The sequence below is a fragment of the Bos taurus genome, chromosome X (assembly GCF_002263795.3).
Source record: "Bos taurus isolate L1 Dominette 01449 registration number 42190680 breed Hereford chromosome X, ARS-UCD2.0, whole genome shotgun sequence".
Lineage (NCBI taxonomy): Eukaryota > Metazoa > Chordata > Mammalia > Artiodactyla > Bovidae > Bos > Bos taurus.
Window position 1 is genome coordinate 32,203,433 of NC_037357.1, and position 14,954 is coordinate 32,218,386.

Sequence of the window (14,954 nt, forward strand, 5' to 3'; positions counted from 1 at the left end):
CAAGGAGCCGATCACAAAGGCAGAAGTGCTGAATAGTGTCCTCAAAGATTACCAGGACTACTTCCTGGTGGTCCTCGGTCAAGCCTCAGAGTACCTGCAGCTGATCTTTGGTTTGGAGATGAAGGAGGTGGATCAGAGTGAGCAGACCTATATCCTGGTCCCCACCTTGGGCCTCACCCTCAATGAGATGCTGAGGGATGGGCAGGGGTTGCCCAAGGCCGGCCTCCTGGTGGTGATCCTGTGCCTGATCACTGTGGAAGACAACCGTGCCCCTGAGGAGGAGGTCTGGGAAGCATTCAGCAGGATGGGGGTGTCCTGGGAGGGAGCACTACATGTATGGGGATCCCAGGGAGCTGCTGACCCAAGTGTGGGTGCGGGAGGGGTACCTGGAATACCGGTAGGTGCCTGACAACGGCCCTGCTCGATACAAGTTCCTGTGGGCTTCCTGGGCCTATGCAGAGACCAGCAAGTTTAAAGTCCTGGAGTATCTGGACAGAGTCGGTTGAAGGGGTTCCAGCTCCTTCCACCCCCTCTGCAGAGGCTGCGAGGGAGGAGGAATGGTGACTCTGAGCCAGAGCAGCAGCCAGGCTCCTTCCAGGCCCACATCCAGCAGCTTGTCCTGGGGGGTGCAGGAAGGGAGGTGATCCTTCCCTCTGTGATTGAAGAGGGGGCGGTCAGCCTTCTCAGCAGTGAGAGCCCGGGCCCACTGGGGGAACCCAGTGTGTGGCATCTTTGTGTTCCTTTTCTCTACAATGACACGGAGACTCATCTCTCTTTTCTTGAGGAATTTTTCAAATGTTATTCATTTTTATAGAAGACGATGCATCCCAGTATCTAACTGTGTCAGTGACATTGATCACCGTGTGTTTGTACCCAGCCAGTTCAAGAACAAGAGTTTTTTCTCTTTTGTAAAAGAGATTGGGAACGCTTCCATTTTATTTTGTGGTCCTGCACAAGATAACATGGAATTAGAATTAGAATGATTTTGGAAATGTGCATTTATTTAGCAGTGACATAGTTGGTGGAAGAATTAGAAAATAAAAAGTGATAGTACTGAATTTTTGCTTCTTATACTTGTTGTGTGTCATTTTGTACAGCTAAGGGATCTCTGTTCATTTGGATTTGCCCGGATTATCAAAGGAAGTGGCAAGTAATCTGAGTCAAGCAGCCCCTGCTCACTGGCTCATTTATTATGAAGACCTTTATGGAGCCTTTGCTCCATGAAAAGCCCTGTGTTAGCAGTGGGGACACTGGGAGAAGCAGGACAGCCCCACACCTGGAGCAATGGTCTGAGAGCCACGGTCACATGAGGTTCGTCGTGGGAGTGAGGGGAAATGAGACATTGCTGTAAGGTGTCCCTTTGGATCTTAGATAAACCCCAGAGAGATCTGTTTCTGGGGCAGGATGGAAGGGGTCCTGGCTCTTCTCACTTTTCTGCTGACCACAAGGATGGCGCAGGTGTTTTCTACCCATTATCTGCTAGGAATCCTGCAGAACTCCTGTCAAACTCCCTTGAAGTGATGCCCAGAAATCCATGGGCTGACCCTCTCTTTCCTGGTCCCAGGGACCCAGGTCTCAAGGTGTTAACTAGCTTTTAATTATCTTGATTTTCATTGGGCATTGTAATCAAAGACTCGGCATTTATTGGCACTGCAATGATGAAAATAAGGGTTGGGATGGAAGAACAGCTGGGACACAGGCAAAGAGTGGTTCCTGCTTCTATTTCCGAGAGCAGCTTGGGTCCTGCTGGAACACTCCTCCACACCCAAATTTCACAGGTCCTCTAACTGGAAATGGGGTTACTGGGTAGCTCAAACAATGAAGAAACTGCTTGTATTGTGGGAGAGCTGGGTTCAATTCCTGGGTCAGGAAGATCCCCCTGGAGAAGAGCATGGCAACCCACTCAAGTATTCTTGCCTGGAGAATTCCATGGACAGAGGAGCCTGGCAGGCTACAGTCTATGGAGTTGCAGAACCAGACATGACTGAGTGACTAACACTATGTTCCACTATGGTCTAACTAGAAAAGTTTCTTAGTTTTATTTATGAAACATCCTATTGAGGTGCATATCCTCTGACCTGTCCTGGACCACAAAGCAGCCAACTCCACCTACTGGAGGAGTGTCTGGGGGCAACAGTGTGAGAAATTCCTGCCTCGTCATCACAGGGCTAACAGCCGCCAGGCCTTGAGCTCTGTGTCGTCCCTCACATGTATCCTGCAGCCCAACACACGGGGCTCCTCACACCCACTCGCCTCCCAGATGAAGAACTGAGGCTACAGCCCTTGGGCATCTTCCCAGGACTGGGCTGGGGTGGGCTCAGAGCCCTGATCTCAATTCCTCTGGAGCCCCCACCCTGCCTGTCCACCCCAGGCTGTGGCCCTACCTTCCTGCCTTCCTCTTCTCAGTGCTACACGATGCCTCTGAGGTGACAAAATCAGGCCCGTGGAAGGAAGGGGACAAGGGGAATCAGAAGCACTGTGGGGCTTCTCTGGGGTTTGCTGGGAACTGACTCTGCCAGGGGCCTGCATCTCTGTCCAGTCCCAGCGCCTCCTGCCTGAGGGTGGTGCCCTGTCCCTGCTGCTGCCATGGGACCTCCTGCCCAACTGCCAGGCTGACCAGCAGGCTGAACCTGCCAGGCTGACCAGCTCCTCTCCGAGCAGGAGAGATGGAGTGTTTGACTGAATGGCCTCAGAGATGGAGTGTTTGACTGAATGGCCCCAGTGCCCACTGGGATAAGGACGCTACAAGAGCCTCCTCTGATATGGGAGGGCAGATAACATGGGCAGAACCCCGAGGCTCCAGGTCTCCCCAGCCTCAGAGAGGAAGAAGAGCAGCTGGAAGGTCTCTGAACTGGGGACACCAGAGTGGGGATGCCAAGCACAGGGACAAGAAAGCAAGGCTGAGAAAGGCAGGCCTTAGACATCATGAGGGCTTGTGTGTACACCACACGAGTGTCCCAAGCCACAGCTGACAAAGACCCCTCAGCTCCCAGCCCCATCTCTGCCCATGCTCTGCAAATCCCCCATCTTAGCCCAGGGCTGTTGAGGGCAGATCCATTTTAACCTGTCTGGCCTTGGCCCTGGGGCCACCCTGGACCAAATAACCCATTAGGTTACTGTCACCTCATTCGACTGCTGAGGAGGCACCAAGGGATAGAATGATAGCCCATGACTGCAGGGGACCTGAGCACACACACCTCCGTCCTCACTTTTTTCCTTGTACCTGGAGGAAGGGTCCCTGTTTACTGGAGGGGGGAGGGGAGGACCAGAGCCATAGGCCTGAACCTCAGCAGGGTCTCAGTACCTCACAAGGAGGCTCCATTTCACATGGCTATGAGGATGGGGACAAGGTCCCAGAGGAACCCAGCCCAGGGCCTCCCGGGCCTTTCCTTCCCCGAGCACAACAGAGCCACAGTTCTCACAGGCCCACGAGGCACCACGTGATCAGGCTCCTATCCTGGTGGCCTGCTCTCCTCGCCCCTAGATTCCCCCTGGTAGCCATGAAGGCCATCCTTCCATCCATGAAACATTCCAGTGTGTTCCTGCCTAAGAACTTTTGTAGGGTGTGAGGAGTCACATCATGTCCCTCAAGTCCTGGAGTCTCAATCCCAAGTACCTTGGTGTGACCTTACAGACAAAGAAAAGGTCTTCACAGAGCTGATGGAGATCAAGTGAGCTGATTAGGATGGACCCTCCTCTAACACGATGGCTGTCCCCATACATAGGACACACTGAGAGACAGAGAGGCACATGGGAGAACTCACGATGAAGAGAAAAGAGGATCTCTCCAAGCCCAGACATGCACACCATGGCCAGCAAAGCCCCGGAAGTGAGGAGGGGGAAAGATGGGACAGACTCTCTCCACAGCCCTCATGAGAGCCAATGTCTGCTGACACCTTGACCTGGGCTGCCACTCAGTAGACAGCCCAGCCAGGTTCCTGACCTTTGGGGTGTCACCTCCCATGAGTCATTCACCCTAAAGCAAAAAAGGCTCCTTATGAGTCCCCCAATGATGCCACAAGTTTCTGATCAGCAGCTGAGTGTCTCCAGCTCCTGATCCAGGGGCCTCCCCAAGAGGTTCACCGGAAAACACAGTCACGCCACTGCCAAGGGCCTTGAAAACACATGACCCCAAACCCAAAGACAAGTACAAAGTTTCCACAAGGTGAACACCAGCCCTTGTCGCTCTGCCCTCACAACTGTATTTAGGAGCCTGTCTTTGGACGTGCGGCCACCAGGCACCATGTCCAACACACATGCTTTGTGAGCCAAGGGACACTTTACAGCAGGACAAGGGTCGCCTGCAAGGACAGACTGCTGCCTGTTTCTGGGCCTGCGGGCCTCTCTGCCTGCCGATGCTCAGCCCAGCCCCCGGGCTCCCCCATCACCCTCTGGACACTGTTCCAAAACAGGGAGTTTGGACCAGAGCACAGAGGGAAAAACACTAACCGGTTTCCTAACAACACATTTCTCTCAAGCACCCAGACCCAGCAGGGCCAAAACGAGTGGCGATGCCATCTTTTCATAAAGGTCAAAGTCCCAAAGACTCTCCCTGAGTCAAGAGCAAAACCACATGAGAGGAGTACCAGACCCCGAACCCCCACCAAGTGGGCAGCACACCCCAGGGCGGGGCCGAATCAGACCAAACCAGATGGGCACGTACAGGGCACAGCTGTGACTGGACGGTGTCACCATGAGCTGGTCTCTCTGTCACCCTCCCCTCGACAGCCCAGCCTGGACAGGCCTCCCCCACAAAGGGGATCAGGTGCTTGAGGGTATCTACCTGGAAGATGTCTTTCCTGGCCCTCCCTGGGACAGGCTGCAGCCTCCAGCGGGGGTCGGCGAGCACAGTCAGGTACTTCTGTTGCAGGTTGGGTAGCAGGGCTTGATTCTCCAGCTCCTCCACCTCAATGGGTCCTAGGTTTTATGGGCACAGCAAAGTGTCCCCAACGTCCATAAGACCTGTGTACAAAGACAGGACACAGAAGGAGAGCAAGGTGATTCAAAGTCATTCCTGCTAGAGACTAAGACCGTATCACAGAGGGGACCCGGGGTGAACTGGGTCCTCTGTCTGAGCCTTTCAGATGGGCTCACCTCAGCAAAGGGAATTCGGGACGAGGCCGATCGAGGGACGGAGCGAAATGAAAGGGAGAGGCCTGGTGCTCCATGAACCCACCAGGCCACGGGCAGCTCTCAGGCTGCCCACTGCAGGCTGCAGGGACAGAGTAGGAGGGCCCCAGTGGGGAGCCTGTGGGCATCAGGTCCCCATTCGACTCACCAGCAGAGAGGTGCTGCTGTGGGGCCTCACCCCTGGGGAGTCAGGGGACTTGCTCAGGCCCAGCTGCAGGTAGTGGGGCTGGGGAACCCAGGCTGGGTGTCGTGCTGCCTCTCATGGTCTCTGCCGGGCACACACACACACACACATGGACACACGCACACACACACACACAGACAAGTGCCACGTGCAGACCTGGACCCACATTTGCCTCAGAGCACAACCGGGACTGAGGCCCAGAGTGGTGGTCAGGCAACTTGTGCCACCATCTCCCAGGCCACGTACCCTTGCTGCCCCTCTGAAGAAACCCTAGCCCACCCCACCCCCACAAACTGGTTCAACAGAAAACAAATGAGCACAACCCAGCTGAGATCCAGGGAAGTGCCGGGGGCTGTCTAGGCAGCACGGGGAAGGGCGCTTGCCCCACGATCCTCACTTGCCCATGGTCACTCTGCAGCTGAACTGGTCCCCATCCCGCAGCAAGGCTCGGATCCAGGTGGGGCTCATCCCCAGCCTCTGCTCCAACAGCTCCCTCCAGGACATGTCCTCTCACTGCAGGTGCCTGATGTGGACGGCCAGGGTACATTGCTTGGTCTGCATAGCATAGGCCGGCACCGAGTTTCCAGGGTCTTGACACCACTTAAGACTAATTCCGCATAAGGCTGTCGGAAGGACAGACAGCCGAACTTCATCTCCCAGGGCTCCCAGGGCTCCCACTGCCTCACGTGGCTGCAGAACACAGAACCACAAAGACCAAGAGCGTGACACAGAGGCCTCCAAGCTCACAGCCCTAGGCGGGACCTCAGCCTCACGTGCCCAAGCAACAGCCAAGCCTGCTGACACAGAGGGGAGGGTCACAGAGGGCTGGCTCTTTCCATCCATCACCACGTGGTCTGCTGACAGGGGGTGGTGACCCAGAGGACCTGGTCATCACATGCAGTCTGTGGGGAGGTCAGGAAGGAGGGCAGGACAGCAGAAGAGAGGTACAAGGTGAGTTCCAAGACAGAGAGTCTCAACACCCTTGGAGCACTGAGGAGGGAGGGTGGGTCCCCTGGCTTCACAGCCCAGTGGCCGGGCTCTGGTCCTCTCCCAGCACAGACAGGCACAGTCCCGGGTTTGGCTTCCCCCACCCCTGGCCCCCACTGCAGCCCTCAACTCCCCGGCCCCCATGCCTGCCCATGCTCTGCAGATCCCCCATCTTAGCCCAGGGCTTCTGAGGGCCGATTTGTGCTAACCAATCTGGCCTCAGCCCTGGGGCACCCTGGACCTCAGACGGCCCTGCCAGGTGTCTTCCCCTCACCTTTGGAAGCCACCTTCCTCCCAACCCTTCCCACACCACGGTCTCCACTGTCAGCAGATGTCCCGGCCCCTGCCCGGAACCTACAGAAAAAAACGGAAAGTAGGAACTTCTGGGACAGTCGTGCTCCATGTCCTTGCCAGGGCCTGGGACAGCACCTTGCAGGAATCACAGAATTCAAACCTCAAATAATCCACTAGGTTACTGTCACCTCATTCCACAGCTGAGGAGGTGCTGAGAGATAGAGATAGCCCATGACTGCAGGGGACCTGACCACATACACATCCATTCTCACTTGTTTCGTTGTACTTGGAGCGGGGGGTCCCTGTTCACTGGATCGGGGTAGAGGCAGAGGAGCAGAGCCATGGGCCTGAACCTCAGCAGGATCTCAGCACCTCTCAGGGAGCCTCTGTTTCCATGTGGCTGTGAAGACAGGGACAAGGTCCCAGAGGAACCCATCCTAGGGCCTCCTGGGCCTTCCCTTCCCTGAGCACAACAGAGCCACAGTTCTCACAGGCCCACGAGGCCCCATGTGATCTGGCTCCTGCCCTGGCAGTCTACTCTCCTCACCCCTGGATTCACCCCCGGTAGCTATGAAGGCCATCATTCCATCCTTGGAACATCCCAGTGTGTTCCTACCTCAGAACCTTTGTAGGGTGTGAGGAATACATTGCATTCCCTCAAATCCAGGTGCTGGAGTCTCAATCCCGAGTACCTCGGTGTGACCTTACAGACAAAGGAAAGGTCTTCACAGAGCTGATGGAGGTCCAGTGAGCTCATTAGGATGGACCCTCCTCTAACAGAATGGCTGCCCCCATACAAAGGACACATTTAGAGACAGACAGGTACACAGGAGAACTGGGGTGAAGAGGAAGGTGCAGCTCTTCAAGCCCAGACACACCCACCATGGCCAGCAATGCCCCGGAAGTGAGGGGGAGAGATGGGACAGACTCTCACCACAGCCCTCACGAGCACCAACATCAGCCGACACCTCAACCTCGGCTGCCGGCCTCCTGAACCAACACAGTTGTAGTGTGAGCCACCCAATGCAATCCTGACATGACTGCTGGCAAATGAAGACAGAAGGTCAGCCCTGTCTGTACATCTCTCTGCAGGGGCAAATGGGGAGTTGAGGGATGACTTCTCCACTCCCAGCATCTCAGGCACACTCCTCCATGTCTGCACATCTTCATGTGTCTGTTTTCACCTCCCAGTGTCGGGGGTCCCACAAGTTACTGACTCTTCCTTCCTGATGGAAGGGAAGGGAAAACTCATTGTGCCAATACAACCACTTGACGTGACCACACACTCACTGACTGAAGAACCATAGAGGAAGATGCCCGGGGTATAGGGCACACACCCAAGGTGCTGACACATGCCAGCAAATGCCCTTCTGCAAAGGATCCGCAGTGTCCACTCCCCCAACCGCAGTCAAGTGTGCCATGTCCTCCACACTGGCTGGCCCCGAGCATCATCATCCCACTGAACCTTTACCTGCTGGGTGACAAAGGGTCACCCTCTTCACTGGGTGAACATATCACAATGTTCCCTCCAACCTCACACCTCTTGTCCTGATACACAGGCACTATAAGTTCGAGTATTCCTGGAAGCTATTTCAATACAGGATAGCTAGGAATAACTTGAATGTGTACAGAACTGGTTGGGAGCTCCTAAAATATGTTTCTCGAAATCCAAACTACTTTCTCCTGATTTAATCTCCCCTTAGCCAGATTCCCAATATGCCCATGGTCACTGTATAGCCACCCAATACAAGAGCAAGAGGGATGGTGGCAGCAGAATGGACACAGAGATGCCCTGAGCCAACTGTGGCTAAACCACCTTTCGTTGATTTTACAAACCAGACGACTGGCATATACCATAATGCTAGGGCCTCTTCCAGACCTGGAAATGCCAATGACTCTGAAGCTTAATGTTAAACTTCATTAGCTTTGCTGTTTATCTCTGTCTGGTCCAGAGACTTACAGAAGGGAAACCAAACACTGAGAAAAGGCTTGTGACTCAGACAACAAGGCAGAAGGGAGGAGGGTGTCTAACCAGAAGCAAGGATAAGGCAATCAGGATGAATTCCAGATAACCTGAATGCAAAAGTACCCGGGAGTGGGACTTCCTTGGTGGTCCAGTGGTTAGACTCTTTGCTTCCACTGCAGGGAAATGGGTTCGATCCCTGGCCAGGGAACTAAGATTCCACATGCCTCACATCAGGGCCAAAAGAAATAAGTAAAATTTTAAAAGTCATCTACATTTACTGAGGGCTCAAAAAATTAAAAAAAAAAAAAAAAAACCTGGGAATGAGTGACTAGCATGTGACCTAAGGAATAGAATGACAGCCTGAGCTGGGACAACACACAAGGACCCAATGTATGGAGCTGTCTTTCCTCCATGGCTGAGGTGAGAAACCAGGCATGATGTTGGGTAGACACTGAGTGGTAGGAAGAGGAAGCAGTTCAGGGAGGCGGGCTTCTTGAGCCAGCATCAGAGAAGAACCATGCTGAGCCAGCACAGAATTAAGTCAAGCAACGCAGAAACCAAAAAGACAAAGACAAAGACAACCCTCTGAGTCTGTCAACACTGAATTCCCGGATGGTACAGTCATAGCATCCAATGTGTGGCGAGTTTGAAAGGACCTCCTATGTCCCATGTTCCAGGCCTCACCCTCTATGGGGACAGGGAGCAGGTCACAAGTGCTAGAGTCAGGACTGGTCCCTGGGGATGGACTCCTGTCTCGCTACCATCCACACCCCACCCACTCTGCAGTGTACCACTCAGAGCCCGCCTTCCTCTTCTCGCAGGGAGAGGCATCCTAGCACTTCAGATGTTTCTACAGGGAGTGGTCCTGCGTCCAATGAGATTACTGACATACTTGCCTTGCTTACCTGCCTTGCACACACTGATGCCTGGGCAGGGCCCATCTCATCACCTGCTGAATCCAGAGTGGTACAGCAGAGTTGATGAGTGCCAAGTGACTCAAAGCCAATAGCCAGCACCTAGTAAGTGTCTCCTCTGGCACAGGCAGCTCTGGGGACAGTACCAAGGTAAGTAGAGTGGGGTCTTTATCCTCAGAGGGCTTGCAGTCTAGCTGGGGTAACAGTGCATGCACACACGCACGCACATGCACACACAAACAGAAACTATTCAAGGTAACTTTCAACCAAAAGAATACTATAGACAGAGTTCTGAAAGGTTCCATGTGAATGTGTGCACACACACACACAGAAACCACCCAAACTAACCTTGTACACACACACACACACACACACACCAGAAACTGCCCAAGGTAACCTTGCACAAAAAGAGTACTATAGAGAGGGCTTTGGAATGTTGCACACAAACATACACACACACACACACACACACACACACACATACATATCACCCAAAGTATCCTTTCACAAAAAGAGTACTACAGAGAGGCTTCTGGAAGTTGTGGGGAGGAAGGAACAGTCCTGAAGTCAGCCTCAGATGCTTCAGGAGGACACAGGAAGCAAGGAGAGAGGGATCTGCCAAAGCAGCAGTGTGAAGGGCTGGGCACGCTGGGAGCAGGCTGTGGGAGTGGAGGCGAGTCCATGACCATCGGGGAGACAGGGGGAAGTGCTGCTTCAAGGAAGGGAGGAAGGCCCGTGGTGGGGGTCGGAGCCCTGAGAAGTGTGGAGAATGACAGCTGAGCCTGGGCCCAGAACTGTTTTCATTGACCTCATTTGACAGACGGGCAAGATGAGGCCAGAGAGCTGCAGGCACTCGAACACCAAGTTGTGGGAGTCAGGGGTTGCCTTGGGGAAAGGTGTATTTTAGGATTTGTGCTTATGCTACCAGGGTGGCCTGGGTCACAGGGGCCAAAGAACAATTAGTAGTCTGCCCGTGTCATGTCAGCAAAGGCCCTGGGTTTAAGAGAGCTCAGAAAGTACTGGACAAGCAGGGTATTCCTCCAGACACTTCTTCTTAAGGATTCTATCTGAGGCTCCTCTACTCCTAACTGCTGATTTTATGCCAGGGGGAACTGAGTGGGAGAGAGGTGGCTGGAAAAAAAGACTCTCGTGCTTCATCAAAGGTGTGCAAGGAAGGCTTAGGCACGGGCCCTCCACATGTACCTGCGGTGACCCAAATGCTCTGGGGATGTGACGGGAAGGCAATGCACTCTGGATCGGTACCCCAGACACACACTGAGCCCTATGGCCCCCGGCAACCATCCCTGGCATCCCTCCGCAGAGATTCCAGATTCTAGGAGCTGCGCCTTTCTGTCCACCTGTCTGGGGCTTGTCAGCAAGTTCCCCATCTTCTCCACCCTTGTAGACCCAATGCCAGGCACCAAGGAGGTGCTCACACACCAGAGAGTGAGGGGATTAATGAAGGAAAGAAGGTGACCGGTGGCCACTGACAGAGCTATTGATGGACCAGTCGCCATACTGTCAGCGTCTGGAGGAGGGGGCGGTTGGGCACACTCCGTCTGGGCTTCCCAGGTGCCTGATGCTAAAGAAGCCCATTGACAAGTCCTGGGAACACACATCCCCTAGACTGTTCTCTTCACTGACTGACCACCTAAGGAACACCTCTGTGTTTGGATCCAGCCTCCCTGGTGTTCAGTCTCAATTGCTTCCTCAGATGGTGCACATGCCACCTCCACCCCATGGGAAAGTGGTCATCCTTCTTAATGAAGGGCTCGGGCAATGCCACCGAGCACACACTGTTCTCCTGCCATATTCCACAAAGGATACCTGACATTTCAACACACTGGCTACTCTAGCAACTGGGCTTTTGTCTCCTTGCTAAAGTGGGTTCCTCACCTTAGCCATGATGTTACTGAATTGAAACAGACAAAGATTGACAAGCAAAGCCCTACGGTCTGTCAAAGCAGCCGGTCTTCTGGACACACACCAGAGGAGTCCCAACAGAGTGCCGAAGACAGAACACTCTACCAACTCTGAACCTGGAGCACTCAACTCAGCAATGGACAGAAAGGGTGGAGGCCACTTACATGAAGGTATCTTTCTAGATGCCACATCATTAAGATTATCAAGAAAGCACATGGATGCCAGACACACCAACAGCTGTCCACAATTCTGAACCTTCACTTAGACATACAGTGTGGAGACAGGCCTCAGCCAGGGTCTGAAAGCAGGTCACTTGTTTCTGTCAGAAATTCCCTTAGAAAAGTGTCCATTAGCTTACCTTGTGGCTCAGATGGTAAAGAATCTGCCTGCAATGCAGAAGACCCAGGTGTGATCCCTAGGTCGGGAAGATCCCCTGGAGAAAGGAATGGCTATCCACTCCAGTATTCTTGCCTGGGAAATTCCATGGACAGAGAAGCCTGGCAGATTACACTCAGTGGGGTCACACAGAGTTGGACACAAGTCATCGACTAACACTTTCTGTATGATCCAGACTACAACCAAACCAAAGTGCAACTCTTCTTAACAAAGTGCAACAGCTTCTTAACCCAAATTGTGTTCTTCAGAAAATATTTTACAGATGTTTCAGACACTCACAGTTGAGAAACAAATACTTTCTGTCTCCTTCATATCCCAGGTCAGTTTCCAGATTTGTATAGTTGAAGATGTTGCCCTTAATAGAAACATTCATTCAACAATTTTATGACACAATCAAAGTAACAGTAAGAAGTCCGAACCAAAGGATGTGAAAGGTCAAAGGCAGTCTATGATCATACCCTTGCTTTTCAAAATGCTATCCATGGACCAGACACTTAGGCATCAATTGGGATCTGTTCAGAAGCACAGAATCTCAGGTCCACCTCAACATGTGAATCAGAAGCCACGTTCCACAAGATCACTGAGGGATCTGAATGCACACCAAAATCTCAGATCTAGTTTTCAAACTGTGTTCTCTGGCACCTTTTGGGGGCCTCTATGAGGAGTGGGCCAGGAAGAGATTAGGAAGGAGGGGGCTGGGGAGCAGGCCTCACTTCAGCTGAGCAGCCTGCCTCTGATCTGTTTGGGAGGCTGAACCCCACACCACCTGCCAGCCAGATATCCCAAGGACACAAAGGTTGGAGAATCCCTGTTCTGGACCAACCATCTCATTTTCTACATGCACAACTGACAACTTCCAGATAGCATAAGGGAATTTCACCAAGGTCACATTAGAGTCCCTTGAACACTGTTAGAGGATTCTGAAATTTACCAAGTCTGGGAATCAAGAAAAATCTTCATAGGCAGTGTGGCTGGAATAACCTCCCAACTGCAGAAGTAGAAGCAAAGACAGACCCTCAGCCCCAGTGGGAGACATCATGACGTCCAAGGCTGTGCCCTGGAAAAGCCCTGTGTCACGAGCATCATCTTGTGCTACCTGGTTTTCAACAGAGGAGAGACACCCAGAGATAGCAAGTGCCAAGGCTATACAGCAGGAGAAGAGCTGATGTCCAAACCCAGGTCCCTGGATCCAAAAGCCCAGGCTCTGGATTATGTCATTCACATCATGAGCACAAATAGGCAGCCCCTCTGTGTGCCCTATGCACTGGCCCAGCCTATGAGCTACATGGACACACATCCACTCAAAAAAGGAGCCATCCACCCTCACGGACCCATGGGATACAAACAATGGGCTTCTGTGCCAATGCCTGAGCTCCTGGTATAAGCTCAAGGCACGGAACATGCAAATTCAGCTGCTATATCTTTGTGGTAATGAGAGTTAAGAATCCATTTTAATATCCATTGCTATGTATCTGACATCTCCATGCCTTGGGAAAGTTAAAAGGATTAAGAAGGTAGAAATGGTCAGAGGAGGAAAAGGAAACAGTATACTTTACAATGTATTACATATTAGGTTTAGCACCTCATTTTTATATTCACACCCTCCAAGCACTGCCTGGAGCTTTCTGCCATGGAAGCTCTTATTGCTAACCACGTTTAATTAAAACTGAAGCTGCAAAAAAAAAAAAAAAAAGACAATCCAATCAAAAAATGGTCAGAACACCTGAATAGACATTTCTCCAAAGAAGACACAGATGGCCAAAAGGTACATGAAAAGATGCTCAATGTTCTTAATTATCAGACAAATGCAAATAAAAACTCTAATGAAGTATCATCTTACACTGGAAAGAATGGCCATCATCAAAAAACCTACAAAGACTAAATGCTGGAGAGGGTGCATAGAAAAGGGAACCCTTGTACACTGTTGGTGGAAAAGTAAATTGGTATACTCAATGTGAAGAACAGTATGGAGGTTCCTCAAACAACTACAAACAGAACTACCATATGATCCAGCAATCCCACTCCTGAATATATAACTGGAAAGGAAAAAACTCTAGTTTGAGAAGATACATGCATTCCAATGTTCATTGCAGCACTATTTATAATAGCCAAGATATGGAAGCAATGTAAATGTCCATCAAAAGATAAACAAGATAAAGAAGATGTGGTATACACACACACACACACACACACACACACAGAGGAATACTACTCAGTCATGAAAAATAATGAAGTAATACCATTTGCAGAAACATGAGTGGACATAGAGATTATCATACCGAGTGGAGTATGTCAGAAAGAGAAAGACAGATGTCCTATGATATTAATTATATGTGGAATCTAAAAAGATGATACAAATGAAATTATTTGCAAAGCAGAAACAGACTCAGAGAATAAACTTTTTATTACCAAAGGGGAAAATCAGGGGAAGGGATAAGTTAGGAGTTTGGGATTAACAGATACACTCTACTATGTATAAAACAGTAGTACTGTGGTGCTGGAGAAGAGTCTTGAGAGTCCCTTGGACAGCAAGGAGACCAAGTCAGTCAATTCTACAGAAATCAACCCTGAACACCCATTGGAAGGACTGAAGCTGAAGCTCCAATATTTTGGCCACCTGATGTGAAGAGCCAACTTACTGGGAAAGACCCTGATGCTGGGAAAGACTGAAGACAGAAGGAAAAGAGGGTGCTAGAGGATGAGATGATTGGATGGCATCACTGACTCAATGGACATGAGTTTGAGCAAAGTCTGGGAGAGAATGAAAGACAGGGAAGCCTGGTATGCTGCAGTCCATGGGGTCACAAAGTTGAACATGACTGAGCGACTGAACAAAAATGTATAAAATACATAATTAAGGTCCTACTGTATAGAACAGGGAACTATAATCAATATATACAATAACCTATAATGGAAAAGAATCTGAAAGTATTTATATAGTGAATCACCTTGATGTACACCAGAAACGATGGGCACAACATTGTTAATCAACTATGTGAAAGTGAGGGAGAGTCACTCAGTGGTGTCCAACTCTTTGTGACGCCATGAACTCTACAATATACAGTTCATGGAATTCCCAGGCCAGAACAATGGAGTGGGTAGCCTTTACCTTCTCCAGGGGATCTTTCCGACCCAGGAATCGAACTGGGGTCTCTTGCAT

General features: G+C 51.4%; 1 protein-coding gene across 1 annotated transcript in view; it reads right to left on the reverse strand.

Annotated features, from left to right (window-relative positions):
- Positions 1 to 5,967, reverse strand: part of LOC100848185 (protein EOLA1) — a 43,334-nt gene extending 37,367 nt beyond the window's left edge. The window contains 2 exon segments of the mRNA XM_015461468.3: positions 5,716 to 5,874; positions 5,877 to 5,967. Coding sequence (XP_015316954.3) covers positions 5,716 to 5,874; positions 5,877 to 5,967 — 250 coding nt within the window.
- Between the last annotated feature and the right edge of the window lie 8,987 nt (positions 5,968 to 14,954).